General features: G+C 35.2%; 2 protein-coding genes across 2 annotated transcripts; one reads left to right on the forward strand and one right to left on the reverse strand.

Annotated features, from left to right (window-relative positions):
• The first annotated feature begins 242 nt into the window (after positions 1–242).
• On the forward strand, positions 243–6,619 carry LOC129888980 (diamine oxidase [copper-containing] 1, peroxisomal). Its single transcript, XM_055964058.1, has 12 exons — positions 243–621; positions 2,185–2,294; positions 2,451–2,756; positions 2,897–3,009; positions 3,105–3,435; positions 3,702–3,917; positions 4,015–4,251; positions 4,344–4,529; positions 4,605–4,745; positions 5,560–5,828; positions 5,973–6,054; positions 6,206–6,619. The coding sequence occupies exons 1-12, from the start codon at positions 393–395 to the stop codon at positions 6,347–6,349; spliced, it is 2,364 nt and encodes a 787-aa protein (XP_055820033.1). The 5' UTR covers positions 243–392; the 3' UTR covers positions 6,350–6,619.
• A 1,209-nt stretch (positions 6,620–7,828) lies between these two features.
• On the reverse strand, positions 7,829–17,574 carry LOC129890443 (probable cinnamyl alcohol dehydrogenase 6). Its single transcript, XM_055965997.1, has 6 exons — positions 17,474–17,574; positions 16,775–16,888; positions 16,159–16,386; positions 15,314–15,602; positions 14,451–14,604; positions 7,829–8,034 (listed from the first exon to the last, which is right to left on the reverse strand). Exons 1-6 carry the CDS (start codon positions 17,572–17,574, stop codon positions 7,829–7,831), a joined length of 1,092 nt encoding a protein of 363 aa, XP_055821972.1.

Genomic DNA, 17,574 nt, shown 5'->3' on the forward strand with positions numbered 1-17,574 from the left:
CATAAAAACTTAATTAGAGATAAAAGGAGACAAAACAAATATTAAAAAAAATCACGTGATTCAAGACTACCAAAAATGAGCGAAGGAGTTCATCCGTAAAAAAAATATATTATATATATGTCAAAATTTTATAATTTATAGCAGACAATAATTTCAATTTTTTAACAGGAAATTTATGTTCTGGACATGCTTTAATATAATATCAGTGCTGCAGAAAAAAAAAAATGAAATGTCTGTCTAGATCCAATCTTTCAACTCTATAAAATCTAAAGACACAAACAGAGTCAATATAGAGAAGACAGTAACCAAACTAGAGTTTCTCTTGGTGTTTTTGAGAGTTTTTTTTTAAGTTATAAATTCTCTTTCCTCTCTAATAATCAGTATTCATAATTATGGCCAATACTACTTCACAAAAAGTGTCAAAACCTTTCACCGATTGCCGTCCTTCAACCTCTGTCCTCCGTCGTGAAGCGACAGCAGCGTCTGCTGTTGCGAATGACGGTCTACAAAAGTGGACCGTCATCCCGTCCGTGGATGATAATAAGCCGAAGAAAATGTCATCAACTATAGCGTCATTGGCAAGCAATACTGAGCCTCTTTCTTCCAATACCTCAACCAAAGGTAATATACATTGTTTTTTTCGTTTTAATTTATTTATCTTATTTTAATTTGATAAGATTATTTTTGAAATTTTTTATAATTTTAAATTAAAAATATACTAAAATATCATTTAATATTATGGTTTAAAAGATATTTATGTCGAAAGTTAAAATTAGAGAATTATCAATTTATTTTTTTAAAAAAACTGACTAAAAAATAAAGTAGGATGAATAAATTTAAACATAGGGAGTACGTGTATGTATATATATTCAAGAGACAACTCACGTGAAATTTTCTAACTGGATATATTATACTCTTTCCATCCATATTTTACTCATTTATTATATTAAAAATATATCTACTTTTTTATTCATCCATATATATATATACAAATGAAGTTTAAGAAATCAAACATTTCTATATTTAGTAAATGAAGTTTAAGAAATCACACATTTCAAACATGAATTTCGTTAATATTTATATAATGCAGTTTGACTTGAAATGAAGTAAAAATGTGGTATAAAATAAGTCATAAATATCTTTGTATCAATAATTATTTCATTAAAGGTCAAATGAAAATTTTAAAGTTAAATTTTTATTAAATATAAAATGTATTATTCTTTTTGGGATTGACTAAAAATAAAAACGAGTCATACAAATTGAAACAGAGTAATATTTTTTAATCATATGGCATATTAGGGAGGCAAACAATTCCAAAAATTCATGTTGCGGATAATTGAGAGTTTTCATAGTTTAGGTGGTAAATAGTTCTAAGAATTCATGTTTGAGGGGCTAATTAAGACTTCTCATAATTTTAATGTGCACTTAATAAAGTGTGTCAAGTTTAAGGAGGTTTTTAAGAATAATATGAAGTGAGTTTAATCTCTCTCCCTTTACATTCTCTCTGTGTTGATATTAATTATCAAGCGCCTGCCTTATATTTCCAATAGAGGGGGCTAGGACTAACCTTAGTCTGTATGCGAATTCGGCCGAATAACTCACTTGTATATATGTATAAATATTTATTAAGAACGCTTCATTATCATGCAAAGTTATCGTTATAAAATTCAAAACTATGAAGTTGAAATCTTAGCTTGGTCTCTGCCTTTAAGATTCAACAACAGATTGCATGGCTCAATCTGTTCAAAATGTACAAAAAACAGACAAATTCATAGTCAAAATGAAGTGTTTTGACCTTAGTACTACAAACTTCTTTCACATAAATTGGGTTAGACAGAGTACTATTTCCATTGATGTTTCAATGACTTCCTCTATTAATTAAGAATCAAGAAGTGTTAAGTGTCCTACTTTAGTTGAACAAATGGATTATTTTTTTATACGATCTTGAGCAATTCTCACCTGTCTAAGGTTCCTTTCCTCATGAAGTAGCATTAGTTAGTTCCGAGGTACATTCTTACGAATGGGAAATCAAATTCTTACCAACAACGTAAAAGTTCAGGCAGCCAACCAACTAAAGCGGTAAGATCCCCTGCATTTTCATCTTCAAAGGAGGGATGCAACACGAGCATTTTCATATATCATTGGTTAAATCCAATGCTTAAAGATACAATGTTTATGGTGCAGGTATCCAAATCATGCTAAGGGCTCAGACTTGCCATCCTTTGGACCCTTTATCTGCTGCTGAGATCTCTGTGGCTGTTGCAACCGTTAGAGCTGCTGGTGAAACACCTGAGGTTCTTAATTAATTTATGTTTCTTTTGTACATCGATTAGTTGTGTACGTGCAGCCTATTTTTAGTACGTAGATCTTCAAGACGGCTTTTCCACTTACAATACATTGTCTTGTACTTGTAGAACTAGTTCTATTTGTAACAAAAATACAAATTTCAGGTCAGAGATGGAATGCGATTTATTGAGGTGGTTCTATTGGAACCAGATAAAAGTGTTGTTGCTTTAGCAGATGCATATTTCTTCCCACCTTTCCAATCATCGTTGATGCCCCGAACCAAAGGAGGATCTCTGATTCCGACTAAGCTTCCTCCAAGGAGAGCTAGGCTTATTGTTTACAATAAGAAAACAAATGAGACAAGCATATGGATTGTAATGCTAACTGAAGTACATGCTGCTACTCGAGGCGGACATCATAGGGGAAAAGTTATCTCATCTAATGTTGTACCAGATGTTCAGCCACCCATAGTATGTATCTGTCTCTCAATCATTTTATTTGTCGTCTTGGCAAACTGAATTTGTTTCAAAATATTTGATGTTTTAGAAAAACGATAAACATTTGCTCCAATTACTGTTGTGTGTCAATAAAGTGAAATGTTTGATTTTAGGATGCTCAAGAATATGCTGATTGTGAAGCTGTGGTGAAAAATTATCCGCCCTTTAGAGAAGCAATGAAGAGAAGAGGTATTGATGACATGGATCTCGTGATGGTTGATCCGTGGTTAGTTAAAATCCCCGTCTCTACTCATGATGGTTGATCCTTGGTTAGTTAATAAGAATTCCGTTCTTTCTAAACGTGAATGTACTCTCCAACAGGTGTGTTGGTTATCATAGTGAGGCGGATGCTCCTAGCCGTAGACTTGCAAAACCATTAGTATTCTGCAGAACAGAGAGCGATTGCCCAATGGAAAATGGATATGCTAGACCAGTTGAAGGAATACATGTGCTTATTGACGTGCAAAACATGCAGATTATAGAATTTGAAGATCGAAAACTTGTCCCATTACCTCCAGTCGATCCACTAAGGAATTATACAGCTGGTGAGACAAGAAGAGGGGTTGACCGAAGTGATGTGAAACCCCTGCATATTATTCAGCCTGAGGGTCCAAGCTTTCGCATTAGTGGGAACTATGTAGAATGGCAAAAGGTATTCTCATTTTTCAGGCTTACTTGCTATGAAGCATGCTTTGGCGGTACAGTTATCAGTATGTACCATTCGTCCATCTAGTTTACCAAACATGGCTGAAGTATACACTACATATACACTTGGTTGTATATGGTGTGTACATGTTGTGTATACATATATACTGTGTACATATTTTGTAAACTAGATCGTCCAAAGGTATTGGGCTGTAATTTTCTCTTCTTTGGCTTTATATATCACACTAACATTGTTCATTTTCTGTGTGGCAGTGGAACTTTCGGATAGGTTTCACCCCAAGAGAGGGTTTAGTTATACACTCTGTTGCATATCTTGATGGTAGCAGAGGTCGTAGACCCATAGCACATAGATTGAGTTTTGTGGAGATGGTTGTTCCCTACGGGGATCCAAATGATCCGCATTATAGAAAGAATGCATTTGATGCAGGAGAAGATGGCCTCGGAAAGAATGCTCATTCACTGAAGAGGGTCAGTTACTAATCTATGATCTAAACATTACATGTTTGAGTTTTCTTTCTCGATTATAGTCAATTGCTTATGTAATACGACAAAATAATTTTTGCAGGGATGTGATTGTTTAGGATACATAAAGTACTTCGATGCCCATTTTACAAATTTCACGGGAGGAGTTGAAACAACAGAAAATTGTGTATGCTTGCATGAAGAAGATCATGGAATGCTTTGGAAGCATCAAGATTGGAGAACTGGCCTTGCTGAAGTTAGACGTTCTAGACGACTGACAGTGTCTTTTGTTTGTACAGTGGCCAATTATGAATATGCATTCTACTGGCACTTTTACCAGGCAAGTTAAAGAAAATCGTCACAAGTATCGAAATATTAATAACTTTTACATTGAACATGTTACAACTGTTTGTACACCACATGAAATTTCAGGATGGAAAAATTGAAGCAGAAGTTAAACTCACGGGAATTCTTAGTTTAGGAGCATTGCAACCTGGAGAATCTCGCAAATATGGCACCACAATTGCACCAGGGTTGTATGCACCAGTTCATCAACATTTCTTCGTTGCACGAATGAATATGGCAGTTGATTGTAAGCCAGGAGAAGCACACAATCAGGTATATATCTAGTTACTGAACTAAATGGTCAATCATGAGTAACATGATTTTTTGAGAATTACAATTTTTTTCTAGGTTGTTGAAGTTAATGTTAAAGTTGAAGAACCTGGGAAGGAAAATGTTCACAATAATGCATTCTATGCTGAAGAAACATTGCTTAGGTCTGAATTGCAAGCAATGCGCGACTGTGATCCATTCTCTGCTCGTCATTGGATTGTAAGAGTCTTTACCTGACTGTATTCCTTTTATTTATATTTCTCACACAACGAGAACTGAGAAGGAAGATAGTCCTCTTGTTGCAACCGGTAATAGAATGTAGCTAGATAACCGAGGCCAAAACATTCAAAATATGTGAGATGGAGTTACTTAGTTCAAGATGTTCTCCCAACATCAGTCTTGTTTGTTCGCTTATAAATTCCTGTTCTCTAGAAGTGTATCAGGAAATAAAGTGACGAAGGGACCAATTTCTGAAAGCGTAAACTTGACCATAAACTGTTGGAGGAAGTGTTGTTCAACAAGAGTGTTTTGTCTCACTTTTCAATGGGTTGAGGCTTGGTGGTGTTTGTCGTAGTATTAACCTATTTTGTTTTTGTTACTGTTTTCTTATTAGTTGTTGCTATATTTTTTCACTGTCGTTTTTCCTTTTCATACCTACTTTGATTTGTTGTACTCTATCCGAGGGTCCTCCATAAACAGTCTCTCTACCTCTGAGGTACCTCAGATAATGTCGGTGTACATTCTACCCTCCACAGACCGCACTTGTGAGATTTCACTGGTATATGTTGTTTTTGTTGAAATGAAATTGAGGACCTAGCTTCTGTGAACCTATTTTTGACTAATTTGTTCTTAAGTTATGTTGCTAGGGTTCTCCAACAATGTCGTTGCACCCTTGTGAAATCCTCCAAGAAAAAAGAATTATTTTTGGAGAATCCACCATGGTGCCATGACATTTTTAGAGTATCAAAGCAAAATAATCTTAAGACCAGCTTTGTGTTACATAAATTTGACTATCAACTTTCTGATTTTGTAGGTTAGGAACACCAGAACAGTTAATAGAACTGGACAACTAACAGGGTACAAGCTTGTACCTGGTCCAAACTGTTTGCCATTGGCTGGTCCGGAGGCAAAATTTTTGCGAAGGGCTGCATTTCTGAAGCACAATCTATGGGTTACACAACATGCACCTGGAGAAGATTTTCCAGGAGGAGAGTTTCCTAATCAAAATCCTCGTAATGGTGAAGGATTAGCTTCTTGGGTCAAGCAAGACCGTCCTCTAGAAGAAAGTGATATTGTTCTCTGGTTAGTTCAACAGTTGACACTACGTTAGTGCAATGGACATTTCAGATTAGAACAAAATGCTTTAGAATGTTCTAGACGTGGAACATTTTATGTACATTAACAAAAAGTACTCGTTCAAGTTTTGAGCAACAATGTTTATTGCAGGTACATTTTTGGAATCACACACGTTCCTCGGTTGGAAGATTGGCCTGTTATGCCAGTAGAACACATTGGTTTTATGCTTCAGGTATTTGAGAATGTTATGTTATATATCTCTATTGGTTTTATTCTTTATATTTCTCATCGCGTTTTACTAAATGCACAACTCTTTAAAGATGCTTTAGTGTTCTTCAGTGTTTATTACTATCTGTTGCTTATTTACCTGTTTGTTGGTGCAGCCACATGGATTCTTTAACTCCTCTCCAGCCATTGATGTTCCTCCGCCTTCTGGATGTGACTCGGAAAGCAGAGACAACGATGTCACAGAAAATAGTAGTAACGTTGCAAAACACACTACCAATGGTTTGATAGCCAAGCTTTGAAGGACTTTTTCACATGACATGAGGCCTCCTGATCTCCTATTACCCGTTTAATTATCGTTATATAGAAAATAAAACTTGTTTTTACTTTTGATAAGAGTATTAAATTATTAGGTGTAGGAAGATAGGACATATGTTTAAGCAAAGAAAGCCTTGTTTATTGTGTATTAATCTTAAACAATGTCACGAGAAAAAAACTAATAAAAGTGAATTGGTGATGAGTAGCTATCGGTACCTTTGCATTTCATCAGTAGTTTAGTCATCGCAATTTATGTCTTTTAGCCACATCTATAAATCCAACTGTGTCATTTTAAGGGTACACAATTGCCATAACAAAACAAAGGTAAATAAATAAAGGGAAAAGACTCAAATATGTCATCAAACTTTGATAAAAAACTTATTTATGTCATTCGTTAAAAGTTTGGCTCATTTATGTCACTGCCGTTTGAGAAAATACTCATCTATGCCATTATTTTTTAACTCTAGTTTTGCAAAACCATCCAAACAACTTTTAACATTTCTCAATTGGATTTTTGGATCAAATGTATTCTTTTTGCTCCTTCTTCAAGACTACCAAGAATACATGAAGAACACCAAATTTTCAACTTCTTCTATTCTTCACGAAACCACCTCAAATTTCAAGAGCAGCGTCCTTCCGAGCTAGATACCAAAATTCAATATCTTTTAAGCTCGAATTCAACCTAATTCAACAAGACACACTTAAAATTTCTTCAAAGTTTCAAAACTTCAACATCGTTCAATGATAGAATTTTCTCGACAACTCCACATTACTTGAAAAAGAGGAAATCAGTCTCAAAATTTCAAAAATCTGCTTTGATTCGTAATTTTATTGTTGTTTTTGATGCTAGACCCTTGTTCCTTAGTAATTTTTGAGTCTATGTTCAAAATTTCAAGTGATCTCGAGTTATGGAGAAAGTTATACCATTAAAGGAGGTTAAAGTTTTGAAACTTTGAATTTTTTTTAAATGTATCTTATTAAATTAGGTTGAATTCGAGCTCAAAAGATATTGAATTTTGGTATGTAGCTCGGAGAGACGCTACTCTTGAACTTTGAGGTGATTTCGTGAAGAATAGAAGAAGTTGAAATTTAGAGTTTTTGGTATTCTTCATGTGTTTTTAGTGTTCTTAAAGAAGAAGGAGCAAAAAGAGTACATTTGATTCAAACTCCAATTGAAAAATGTTAAAAGTTGTTTGGGTGGTTTTGCAAATAAAAAATAACGTCATAGATGAGTCTTTTCTCAAATGACATAAATGAGCCAAACTTTTAACAGATGACATAGATGAGTCTTTTTTCAAAGTTCAATAACATATTTGAGCATTTTTCCATAAATAAATAAATAATGGAGCAATCTAATTGTTGCAATTGGCATACGCAAAATTACATTACTTAATTATTGGAGTAGTAACCAATATGAATTACAATGAAATAGAAAAAAAGAGTTTATTTTCTTCTTTTTTTTCCTAATACTCTAGTTTTGATTTTCCAGTAACATCAAGAACAAAACGAAACTTAACATCATTTTTTTCAAGCCTATCAAACGCTTCATTAATTTTATCTATTGATACAATTTCAATGTCACTCAAGATGTAGTGTTTTCCACAAAAATCCATCATTTCTTGAATCTCTTTTATGCTTCCTATGATGCTTCCTTTCACTGTTCTCTTCCCTATATATTGATCATGAAGATATTTAATTTCTTATTGAATTATAGCTAATTATTGGAATATAATATTTGATAGCATATTTGTAGGGAAATAATTATCATATAATTCTTTATATATTTGGTAGTATATTATAGGGAAATAATTACCATATAATTCTTTATATATTTGGTGGCATATTAAGGAGATATTTAGTTTTCTTATTTCAATATTGTATCACATATATATCCTCTCTTGGGGAGTGAATAAAGGGGAGTCAAGATTGTACAATTTTTTTCATGGTATCTGAGCCAAAAAAAATTTCTTCATCGTAAATTTCCATGGCTGGCGACGATGTACCTCCTCCACCACCATCAAATACCATTGTCGTGGGTCAGCACTTAACTTCCGATCAATGGAAGGCTATTAGGGAATTTTTTGGTACTGTTATAATTTCAGAAAATCGCTTGAATGGTAGGTTTGACTTTCTTCTTAGATTATTGACACCGGTGCTACTCATCATGTTATCGGTGAAAAATCTTGATTGTTTGATGTTCATACTGTTGATTGTCGTGTTGGTTTGCCTAATGGTGAAAAGGTGATTGCTTCTTTGGAAGGTTCCATTTGACTGTCAGATAAAATCACCTTACATCATGTCCTTTATGTGTCTTATTTACATTGCAACTTACTCTCCATCCCCAACCTACTGATAATTTACGCACTATTGTCTCTTTTAATTCTTATATGTGTGCTATTCAGGACCCACTGAAGGAGCTGATTGGAACGAAAGTTAGGAGGGATGGACTATACTATTTTAGCAAATCGGACGTGGTGCAATATGTGTCTACTGTCATAGCAGCGTCAGCATTGGAATTGTGGCATCGAGGATTGGGGCATCCTTCCGAGAGAGTAGTTAAGTTGCTTCCTCATGTTAGTAGTGATAAGAGTAGTTTAGCAAAGGATTCTGAAGTGTGTTTCCATGCTAAGCATCCTAGAGACAAATTTCCTTTAAGTGATAATAAAGAGTCTAGAATATTTGAGAAAATACATTGTGATTTATGGGGTCCATATCGACATGTTTTATCGTGTGGAGCTCGTTATTTTCTAACAATTATTGATGATTTTTTCTGAGCCATTTGGATCTACTTGTTGGTTGATAAAACATAAGTGTTTCAGATGTTTATGGCTTTTGTTGTGTAACACCCTCAAAAATTTTCACTAAGATTCGGATCGTTCATCGTGTACGTATAGGATCGTACTAGACGACTGTGAAGTGCACGCATGAGTTAGGATCAATTCCTAAGAAATTGGAGAGTGTTGGATCTGATTTAGGGTCATAAGGGATCCCTAAAACCAAGCTAAGTCCAAAGAACTCATCTTGGCTAAGTTTCCAAATGCGTTTGTATAAGGGTCGACTTCCAATGACCTTATCTTCTTGAATATAACGAATTGGGTGGCCCATGACCTATTAAATTAAAGGTCTTTGAGTCTTCTTTCCAACGCCACCAAGATTGCATTTTTTGGAGTTCGGAGTCAAAAGTTATGACTATCTTATGATGGACTAGTGCTGCAGGAATTTCAGGCCTGGACCATAACTGAGGAAAACCTGGGCTTGGCGCCGCAAGGGCGCGATGCGCCACTATAGCGCCAGGAACAAGCCTCAGTAGTTTGGTCCTTGGCGCGACGCGCCACTATTAGATGTGTAGGGTTTTTAAGTCCATTTTCCAAAACTCAGGAAATTTAGGCTTGGCGCCGCAAGGGCGTGACGCGCCACTATGGCGCCAGGAACAAGCCTCAGTAGTTTGGTCCTTGGTGCGATGCGCCACTATCAGATGTGCAGGTTTTAAGCCTATATTCGACTTGGCGCTGCAGTGGCGCGGCGCGCCACTATAGCGCCAAGGGGATTTTAGCCCATTTTTCCAGATTTTTTAGGAAGGACAAATTGGACATTTTTCCTAATTATATATACACTGATTTGGTCATGATTTGAACCATAATTTTCAGTCCATTTCCTCTCCCAAAAATCCCTAGACATCCTCTCTTCTCTCTCAATCCATCTCCAACAAGAAATTGCCTTCAAGAATTTCTAAGGTTCAAGCTTTCCATTGAAGACCCAACATCAAGGTTCCTTCAAGGTCTTCACCAAGGTATGTAAGGTTACTCAAAGCATGGGTTGAGTCCACCTATGTGCCCTACACCTTCTTTGAGGTTAAATATTCATAAGAATGGAGTTTCTTGATAGGCTTATGTCCAAATTAGTCTTTTCATCTGTTATCTTAGTTTTTGTTATGTTGATATTGTTGCGTCAAGAAATTTCTAAATTCTTCATATTGGTATGAGTTGATTGATATGAGTTGTTAAACATATTTTGTCGATGATCTTAAAAATGTTAATTTCCTTAAATATGTTGATTTTCTTAAATTGTCTATTTAGAACCTTGGAGTCTTGATGAGTCTCGGAAAGATTTACTAAATGAATAGAGGAATGATTTGATAGGATTGTAGGATGTTATAAATGCATATTTAGACTACCCTTGAAAGATACGATTGGGATTGATCGGATAGTATGATTGGAAGAGGTTTGATTGTGATAGAATTGATGATTTAATAATGTTCCAAATAAGACTTGTCGATATGATTAGATTGATTTGATTTAATGGAGTTTTATGAGCATTGAGTCTTGGGAGGAGTATCGAGCATGAATTGGGTAAGAGTAAGTAATAACTCGAATCCAATAACTACGTCGCCAAACGTAGGAGGGGATTGAACCGTTAAAGTCGGATGCTTCCCAAATTTTTGTCCTGACATGATAAGACTTGGTTGGATATGGATTCATGATTGGTTGATTCGTTCATACCCTGGCAAGGTATGAACGGATGTGGCAACAACGTCGGCTTGTTGTACTATCACTGGCTCATAAGTGATGGTTGTCGGATAAGAGAAACTCCCATATAGATCTTGATAGTACTCCGAGTCGAATTGGGTTGAATTGTATGTGATTGGTCTAGTCTAAACCATATTCTTGTTTAGACTTAGGACGCTTGATCGAGTTGTTCTTTCTCTTGAGTTGAGATTTTTGAGTTGATTTGATTCTTCCTTGATGTTTGTTTTATTCGGCCATTTTACATACTCGTACATTCCATGTACTGACGCCATTTGGCCTGCATCATTTCATGATGCAGAGACAGGTACTAGAGATCATTAACCGACGCACCGTTGAAGATCTATTCACTTCCAGCTAGTTGGTGAGTCCTCCCAATTTCCGGAGGATACCGAGATTATCTTTACAGCTTTGTTTTGTTTCATTTATTTTGATTGTTGGTAGCCATGGACTTGTCATTGGCACCTCCTGGATTGTTGATAGAGGCTTCATAGACTAGAGTGTGGAAATGTTAAATTGTTCGTTTTGACTAGTTTTATCCTAGCTAGTTATTGATTGAATATTTATTTGGCCTCTGGCCCTAGATTATGAATAGTATCCTTATGATTGAGTCTTCCGCTGGTAGAATGTGAATGAATGAAAGTGTGACTGGACCAGGTGGTTCGCTTGAAGGCCAGAAATGGTTTTCGAGTGTCGGCCACGTCTAGGGTACTCTCCCGGAGCGTGACATGTTGCTATGGTTGATCGACAATTTAATCAAACAATTAAAGTTGTACAATGTGATAATGGCACCGAATTTAATTATTTGATCGACTATTTTTTCGCCATTGGTATTTTATTTCAAACCTCTTGTATGGGTACTCCGCAACAGAATGGGAGAGTAGAGAGAAAGCATAAACATGTGTTGAATATTGTGAGGGCTCTAAGATTTCAGGCCAATTTGCCCTTTTTCTGGGGTGAATGTGTTCTTGCTGCATCATCTCATCTTAAAAATCGTACCCCCACACCCAATTTACAAAATAAAATACCTTTCAAAATTTTATTCAATAAACCTCCTTCTTTCGATGCTATTCGTACCTTTGGATTTTGTGCTTTGCTCATAATAAAGAAACTCAGGGTGACAAATTTGCTAGTCGAAGCAGAAAGTGTTTGTTTGTGGGATATCCGTTTGGTAAGAAGGGGTGGCGGTTGTTTGATTTTGATACGAAGGAATTTTTTGTCGTGATGTGAAGTTTGTGGAGGATGTGTTTCATTTTGCTTGTCCGGATGATATTCATATTTCGTCTAATTTTTTGATGTGGGTGCTGAAATCGATGGTGATTTTATGGTGTACGGGGATGACTTAGGGGGCAAAATTAATAGTTCGGAAACTGTCGGGCAGCAGTTGTAAGCAACAGCCCAACCAGCACTTGTTGGCAGCCAAGACGAGCTGCAGCCACCAGCCACTGCCCAGCCCACTGGGAACCCAGTGCCCGCTGGCAGCGAGGGGGCAGCAACACCATACTCCAGCCACGGATGAGGAAGGTGGCTTGGGGTGTGGTTTTTGGGAGAAATTTTCCTCTGTTTTACTTCGTGATCATGTGACATACTCAGTTTTTTCTAATAGTCCGTCTCCTACTACTTCGGTTAACAATCAATCCTCATGTACTCCCTATCCTTTGGCACAATATATTAATTGTGACAATTTCTCTATAAATTATCGTAAGTTTCTTGCAGCTATTATTTCGGATAAGGATCCTAAGACCTTCAAAGAAGCCATGAAACACGAAGGTTGGAGACATTCAATGAAAGAAGAGATACGTGCATTGGAAGACAATGGTATATGGACTTTGGAACATCTTCCTCCGGGTAAGAAAGCACTTGGTAATCAATGGGTGTACAAGACCAAGTTTTTGTCAAATGGAGACGTGGAATGGCTCAAATCGCGCTTGGTTGTGTTGGGAAATCATCAACAAGCAGGGATTGACTACAATGAAACTTTTGCTCTGGTCGCCAAGATGACTACTGTTCGAGCCTTCCTAGCTATTGCAGAATCCAAAAATTGGAAACTTCACCAAATGAATGTTCATAACGTCTTTTTACATGGTGACCTTGATGAGGAGGTGTATATGAAGCTCCCTCCCGGATTTGAAAGTCCAGATCCTATGTTGGTGTGTCATTTGCGCAAATCGTTGTATGGGTTGAAACAAGCCCCTAGATGTTGGTTTGCAAAATTAGTGACCGCGTTGAAAGGGTACAGTTTCCTACAATCTTATTCTGATTATTCTCTTTTTAAATTTACTAGAGGGAATATTCAGATTAATATCTTGATTTATGTTGATGATTTTATTTTTTTTGGGAATGATTTCGCTGCACTTGCAACTTTCAAAGCCTATTTGAGTGATTGTTTCAAAATGAAAGACCTTGGGTCTCTCAAATATTTTTTGGGTATTGAAATAGCTCATAGTTCATCAGAGGTTTTTTTTGTGTCAACGCAATTATACTCTTGATATTGTCTCTAAAGCATTAGGTGCAAAGCCAAGTGGGTTCTCTATTGGGCAAAATCATAAACTTGATCTTGCAAATGGAGATTTGTTGTCGGATTCAGAGGTCTACCGTAGATAGTCGGGTGTTTGATTTATTTGGGGGTCATTCGATCGGACTTGGCATACTCTGTTCATATTTTGTCTCAATTCATGCAAGAACCCCGAATTGAACATTGGGAAGCAGCCTTATGAGTGGTCCGTTATTTGAAAAGCACCCCAGGACAGGGTATTTTGTTATGTGCCGACAATGAATTGACTTTGCAGGGATGGTGTAATTTTGATTGGGAGGCTTGTCCTCTTACTCGTCGTTCATTGACAGGTTGACTAGTATTTCTAGGTCAATCTCCCATCTCTTGAAAGACAAAGAAGCAGCAAATAGTTTCTAGATCTTCTGCAGAAGCTGAATATAGGTCCATGGCTGCGGTCACTTGTGAGTTGAAGTGGCTGAAAGGTCTATTGTTGATTTAGGTATACAACATTCCAAGGCGATCAAATTGTTTTGTGATAGTAAGTCCGCTTTGCACATTGCAAAAAAACCGGTTTTTCATGAACGAACAAAGCACATTGAGGTAGATTGTCACTTTGTTCCTGATGCAATTAATGAAGGTTTGATCTCTCCGTCGCACGTTTCAACATCTTCACAATTGGCAGACATTTTACCAAAGCTCTCGGCAAAACTCAGTTTGACTTCTTGCTTTCCAAGTTGGACATTTTTTATTACCATGCTCCAACTTAAGGAGGTGGTATTGCGGTATAATATTTGGTAGCATATTTGTAGAAAAATAATTACTATATAATTCTTTATATATTTGGTAGCATATTTGTAGAAAAATAATTACCATATAATTCTTTATATATTTGGCAGCATATTAAGGAGATATTTAGTTTCCTTATTTCAATATTGTATCACATATATATTTTCTCTTGGAGAATGAATAAAGGGGAGTCAAGATTGTACAGTTTTTTTCACTAATAAAGAAACTATATTATATATAAATAAACAAATTAAGTAAAAGGTTAATTAATGTAACACGTACCATATATCAAGGGTAATATTGGAAAATCCGAAGGCTTAGAAGGTGCACCCACCATTGCTAGGGTTCCATTTACCTTGAGCAACTCCAAGTAAGGTCCAAGGGAATGCTTGGTTGATATTGTGTCCATAATAAAGTCTAGGCTTCTCTTCCTCATCTATGAATAAAAATATTAGTTCTTTTTGCCTTTGTCAACATTTAAATATGTCATGTAGATTTGAAAAACTTTTGTTGTCCTTCAGGCATATGTTCTAACTATAAGGCAAAAGTATATATATCGCCTATTCAATTGACCACAAATCTGAATAAAATTGATCTAGAACTTATGTCTGATGGGCAACAAAAGTTCATCTCAATGAATTTTTTTCAAGTAAAGATCATTTTCTAAAGATTTTATTAAGCAAGGATAAAAATTTAAGGTTAAGCTACTCTTTTAAGGACACCACGCGTCATTTTCTGCTAAATTATTGGAATTTTTTGTTTTATTTTATGTATGTAGATCATTTTAAGCGACTTATAAGCTTGTTAAAAAAAAATATATGTTTTTTAAGATTCAAAAATAATTTAACTTTTTATTTATTCTAATGACATGTTTTTATAACAACAGAAATGATGTCCATGCCACTTCTATAATTGTAAGTTCTAAATAATGTTTCTTAAATTTTATATACAGTTATACATCACCATATAAATTGAAATGGATGAGTGTACTACTCTTTTACAAAACTGATTTTCTTTCCCTATAATTGAGAAAAAATAACTATCAATCATGTACATGTTTATACAAGGCATCTCAACTAAAGATTTTATTATATGAAATGAAACCATGAAATTAACTAATAAGAAAGAGAAGAGACATTAATTACCTTCATTTTATCCTCATTGGTGACAACAACAAAATCATCTGCACCTAATAGCTCTTTAGCATCTTTCTCTTTGGATGGAGAAGTGCTAAGCACAGTTACATGATGACCATACACTTTGCCAAATTTGATTGCCAAATGTCCCAAACCTCCTAAACCAGCCACACCTATTCTCTTCCCTCTTGTTTCAAACAAGTGGCTGTCTTTCATTGGTGAGTACACTGTAATCCCAGCACCTAATAATGGTGCTGATCTATCCAAAGGTAGGTTGTTTGGCATGTGTATTACATATCTAAAAAATCATGATAAATGTAACAAATTCAGATTTATAAAATCAAGAAAAATTTGTGGACTTGGGAAGAGGGAGATTTAATAGGACAAATTAGCATTAACATTTTCAAAATTATAACTATTGATGAATTGTTGAGCTATGTTGAATTCAAAGTTTTGATAATTGATAAATATTATATAAGAACTAGATATTTAACATGTCTCAAATAAAAAAAACGTTGAATTAGATTCTTAACATGTGACGAACTGGATTGTAGAAGTTTTATGCACGAAGTGAAGGAACCAGGTCCTTTGCAGAAGACTAGAGATGATTGGCAATCAGCCATCACCATGTCTATATAAAGCACGGCATTGATTTTATTTTCTTGATTTCTATTCGCACATGTCTAGATTCATTCTTAGCATATAGTTATCATATCCTACATAAGTACTAGGTCGTGATTTTTTCACTCTTTTGAACAAGTAGTTTTTCACGATTAAATTTTCTGTGCTGATTACATTTCGCACAATACTTCTTATTAAGCATGAAAAAAAAAAAGTGTTTGAATTTGACATGCCTGTGATCTGCAACCAACATAGTTGAATAACCACCATAAGTGATGCCTCCATCCCAAAATATGCTATTGTATACAGAAACAAATTTCTCACAATAATTTTCTTGAGAAGATGTGCAATGTTCACACTCCAAACATGAACCAATTGTAAAACCAACCCCAACTCTGTCACCAATCTTGAAATTGCTAACCTTGCTTCCCACTTTTTCAATCATTCCTGTTATTTCATACCTGTAAATAGGGAGAATTTCAAATATATATAATAATAAATTAATTAGTTTACAATAAATATAGTCATATTTTATTTACATAAAAAAATAGCCAAAAATTATAAGAAATATACAGTGACTATACAATATAACTTGCAAAAGTCATAGAAAGTATAGACTGACTAAACAATATAGATTACTTATACATAAGTTATACACTGAATATACATTATGATGCATTCTATACATGAAATATATAGAATATACATGAATATACACCGAATGATCATTTTTTGTTAATTAAAATGATCGAATAACCATCTACTGTAATTATCCCAATTAAATATTCGAGATGTCACAATTTAACATATAATTGTAAAAAAAAAAAGGGGGGGGGGGGGGCTAATTACCCTGGAATAAGAGGATATATGGAGTCACTCCAATCATTCTTGGCAAAATGGACATCAGTACGGCACATGCCACAGTACAAGATCTTTATTGTCACATCACTAATTCCATTTTCTCTACAATCATAAAACAACATTTGCAGTCAATTAATGAAATATTGTTACTCCTAGTATCTAAAAAATAATGTTATTTTTATTTGCATGAACACATTAAAAAAGAAAGGATGAAATTCATTTTTTTTACGTGGTATCAAAATAGAGCCCATTCCAATTAATGTTGGACCCTTGCATTGAATTGCACACGCACCAGATTGTTCAAACCTGGACGTGAGGTAGGCATTGAAGAGTCTTACATCAGATGAAAAAAAGTGGTCTGTTTTCGACAATTCTCTTATCATTAATTATGACGGATTCAAGATTTTCACTAAGTAGATTCGAAAAAATAAAAATATAATGCTTGAGATTTGAAACTTGGAACCTCCAGATAAATTTTGAACACCAGTCAACCTCTAATTTTATGTTCAGGAGTTTCAAAATTTATATGCACATGAAAACAAATACCATATATATACAAAATAATTTTTTTCCTCCCTCACAATCTCCTAAATCTGCCCGACTCACAAACTAACTTTTGAGGTCGGATTAGATCCAAATCTATTTTTTTAACAGCAATGCATGGTGCAAGATCAAGATTGTACTTACCTTCTCTTGAATGTATAGGGTGTGATCTTGCCAGAAGGATCATGAGCTGCCCACCCAGTTACAGTCTGTGTATGGTTTGAAGTTAACATTGGTGGAGCCAT

This window comes from Solanum dulcamara, chromosome 5 (genome assembly GCF_947179165.1).
Source record: "Solanum dulcamara chromosome 5, daSolDulc1.2, whole genome shotgun sequence".
In the NCBI taxonomy this organism is placed as follows: Eukaryota; Viridiplantae; Streptophyta; class Magnoliopsida; order Solanales; family Solanaceae; genus Solanum; species Solanum dulcamara.

What these genes read in the sequence shown, in the direction of transcription:
- LOC129888980 (XM_055964058.1), top strand. Translation starts at nt 393, where the DNA reads ATGGCCAATACTACTTCACAAAAAGTGTCAAAACCTTTCACCGATTGC. An exon ending in CTGCTGGTGAAACACCTGAG is followed by an intron (nt 2,295 to 2,450) that starts GTTCTTAATTAA and finishes TACAAATTTCAG; the next exon opens with GTCAGAGATGGAATGCGATT. An exon ending in GAAAGTGATATTGTTCTCTG is followed by an intron (nt 5,829 to 5,972) that starts GTTAGTTCAACA and finishes TGTTTATTGCAG; the next exon opens with GTACATTTTTGGAATCACAC.
- LOC129890443 (XM_055965997.1), bottom strand. Translation starts at nt 17,574, where the DNA reads ATGGCTCCACCAATGTTAACTTCAAACCATACACAGACTGTAACTGGG. An exon ending in ATGTTGGTTGCAGATCACAG is followed by an intron (nt 15,603 to 16,158) that starts GCATGTCAAATT and finishes ATGATTTTTTAG; the next exon opens with ATATGTAATACACATGCCAA. An exon ending in AATATTACCCTTGATATATG is followed by an intron (nt 8,035 to 14,450) that starts GTACGTGTTACA and finishes ATCAATATATAG; the next exon opens with GGAAGAGAACAGTGAAAGGA.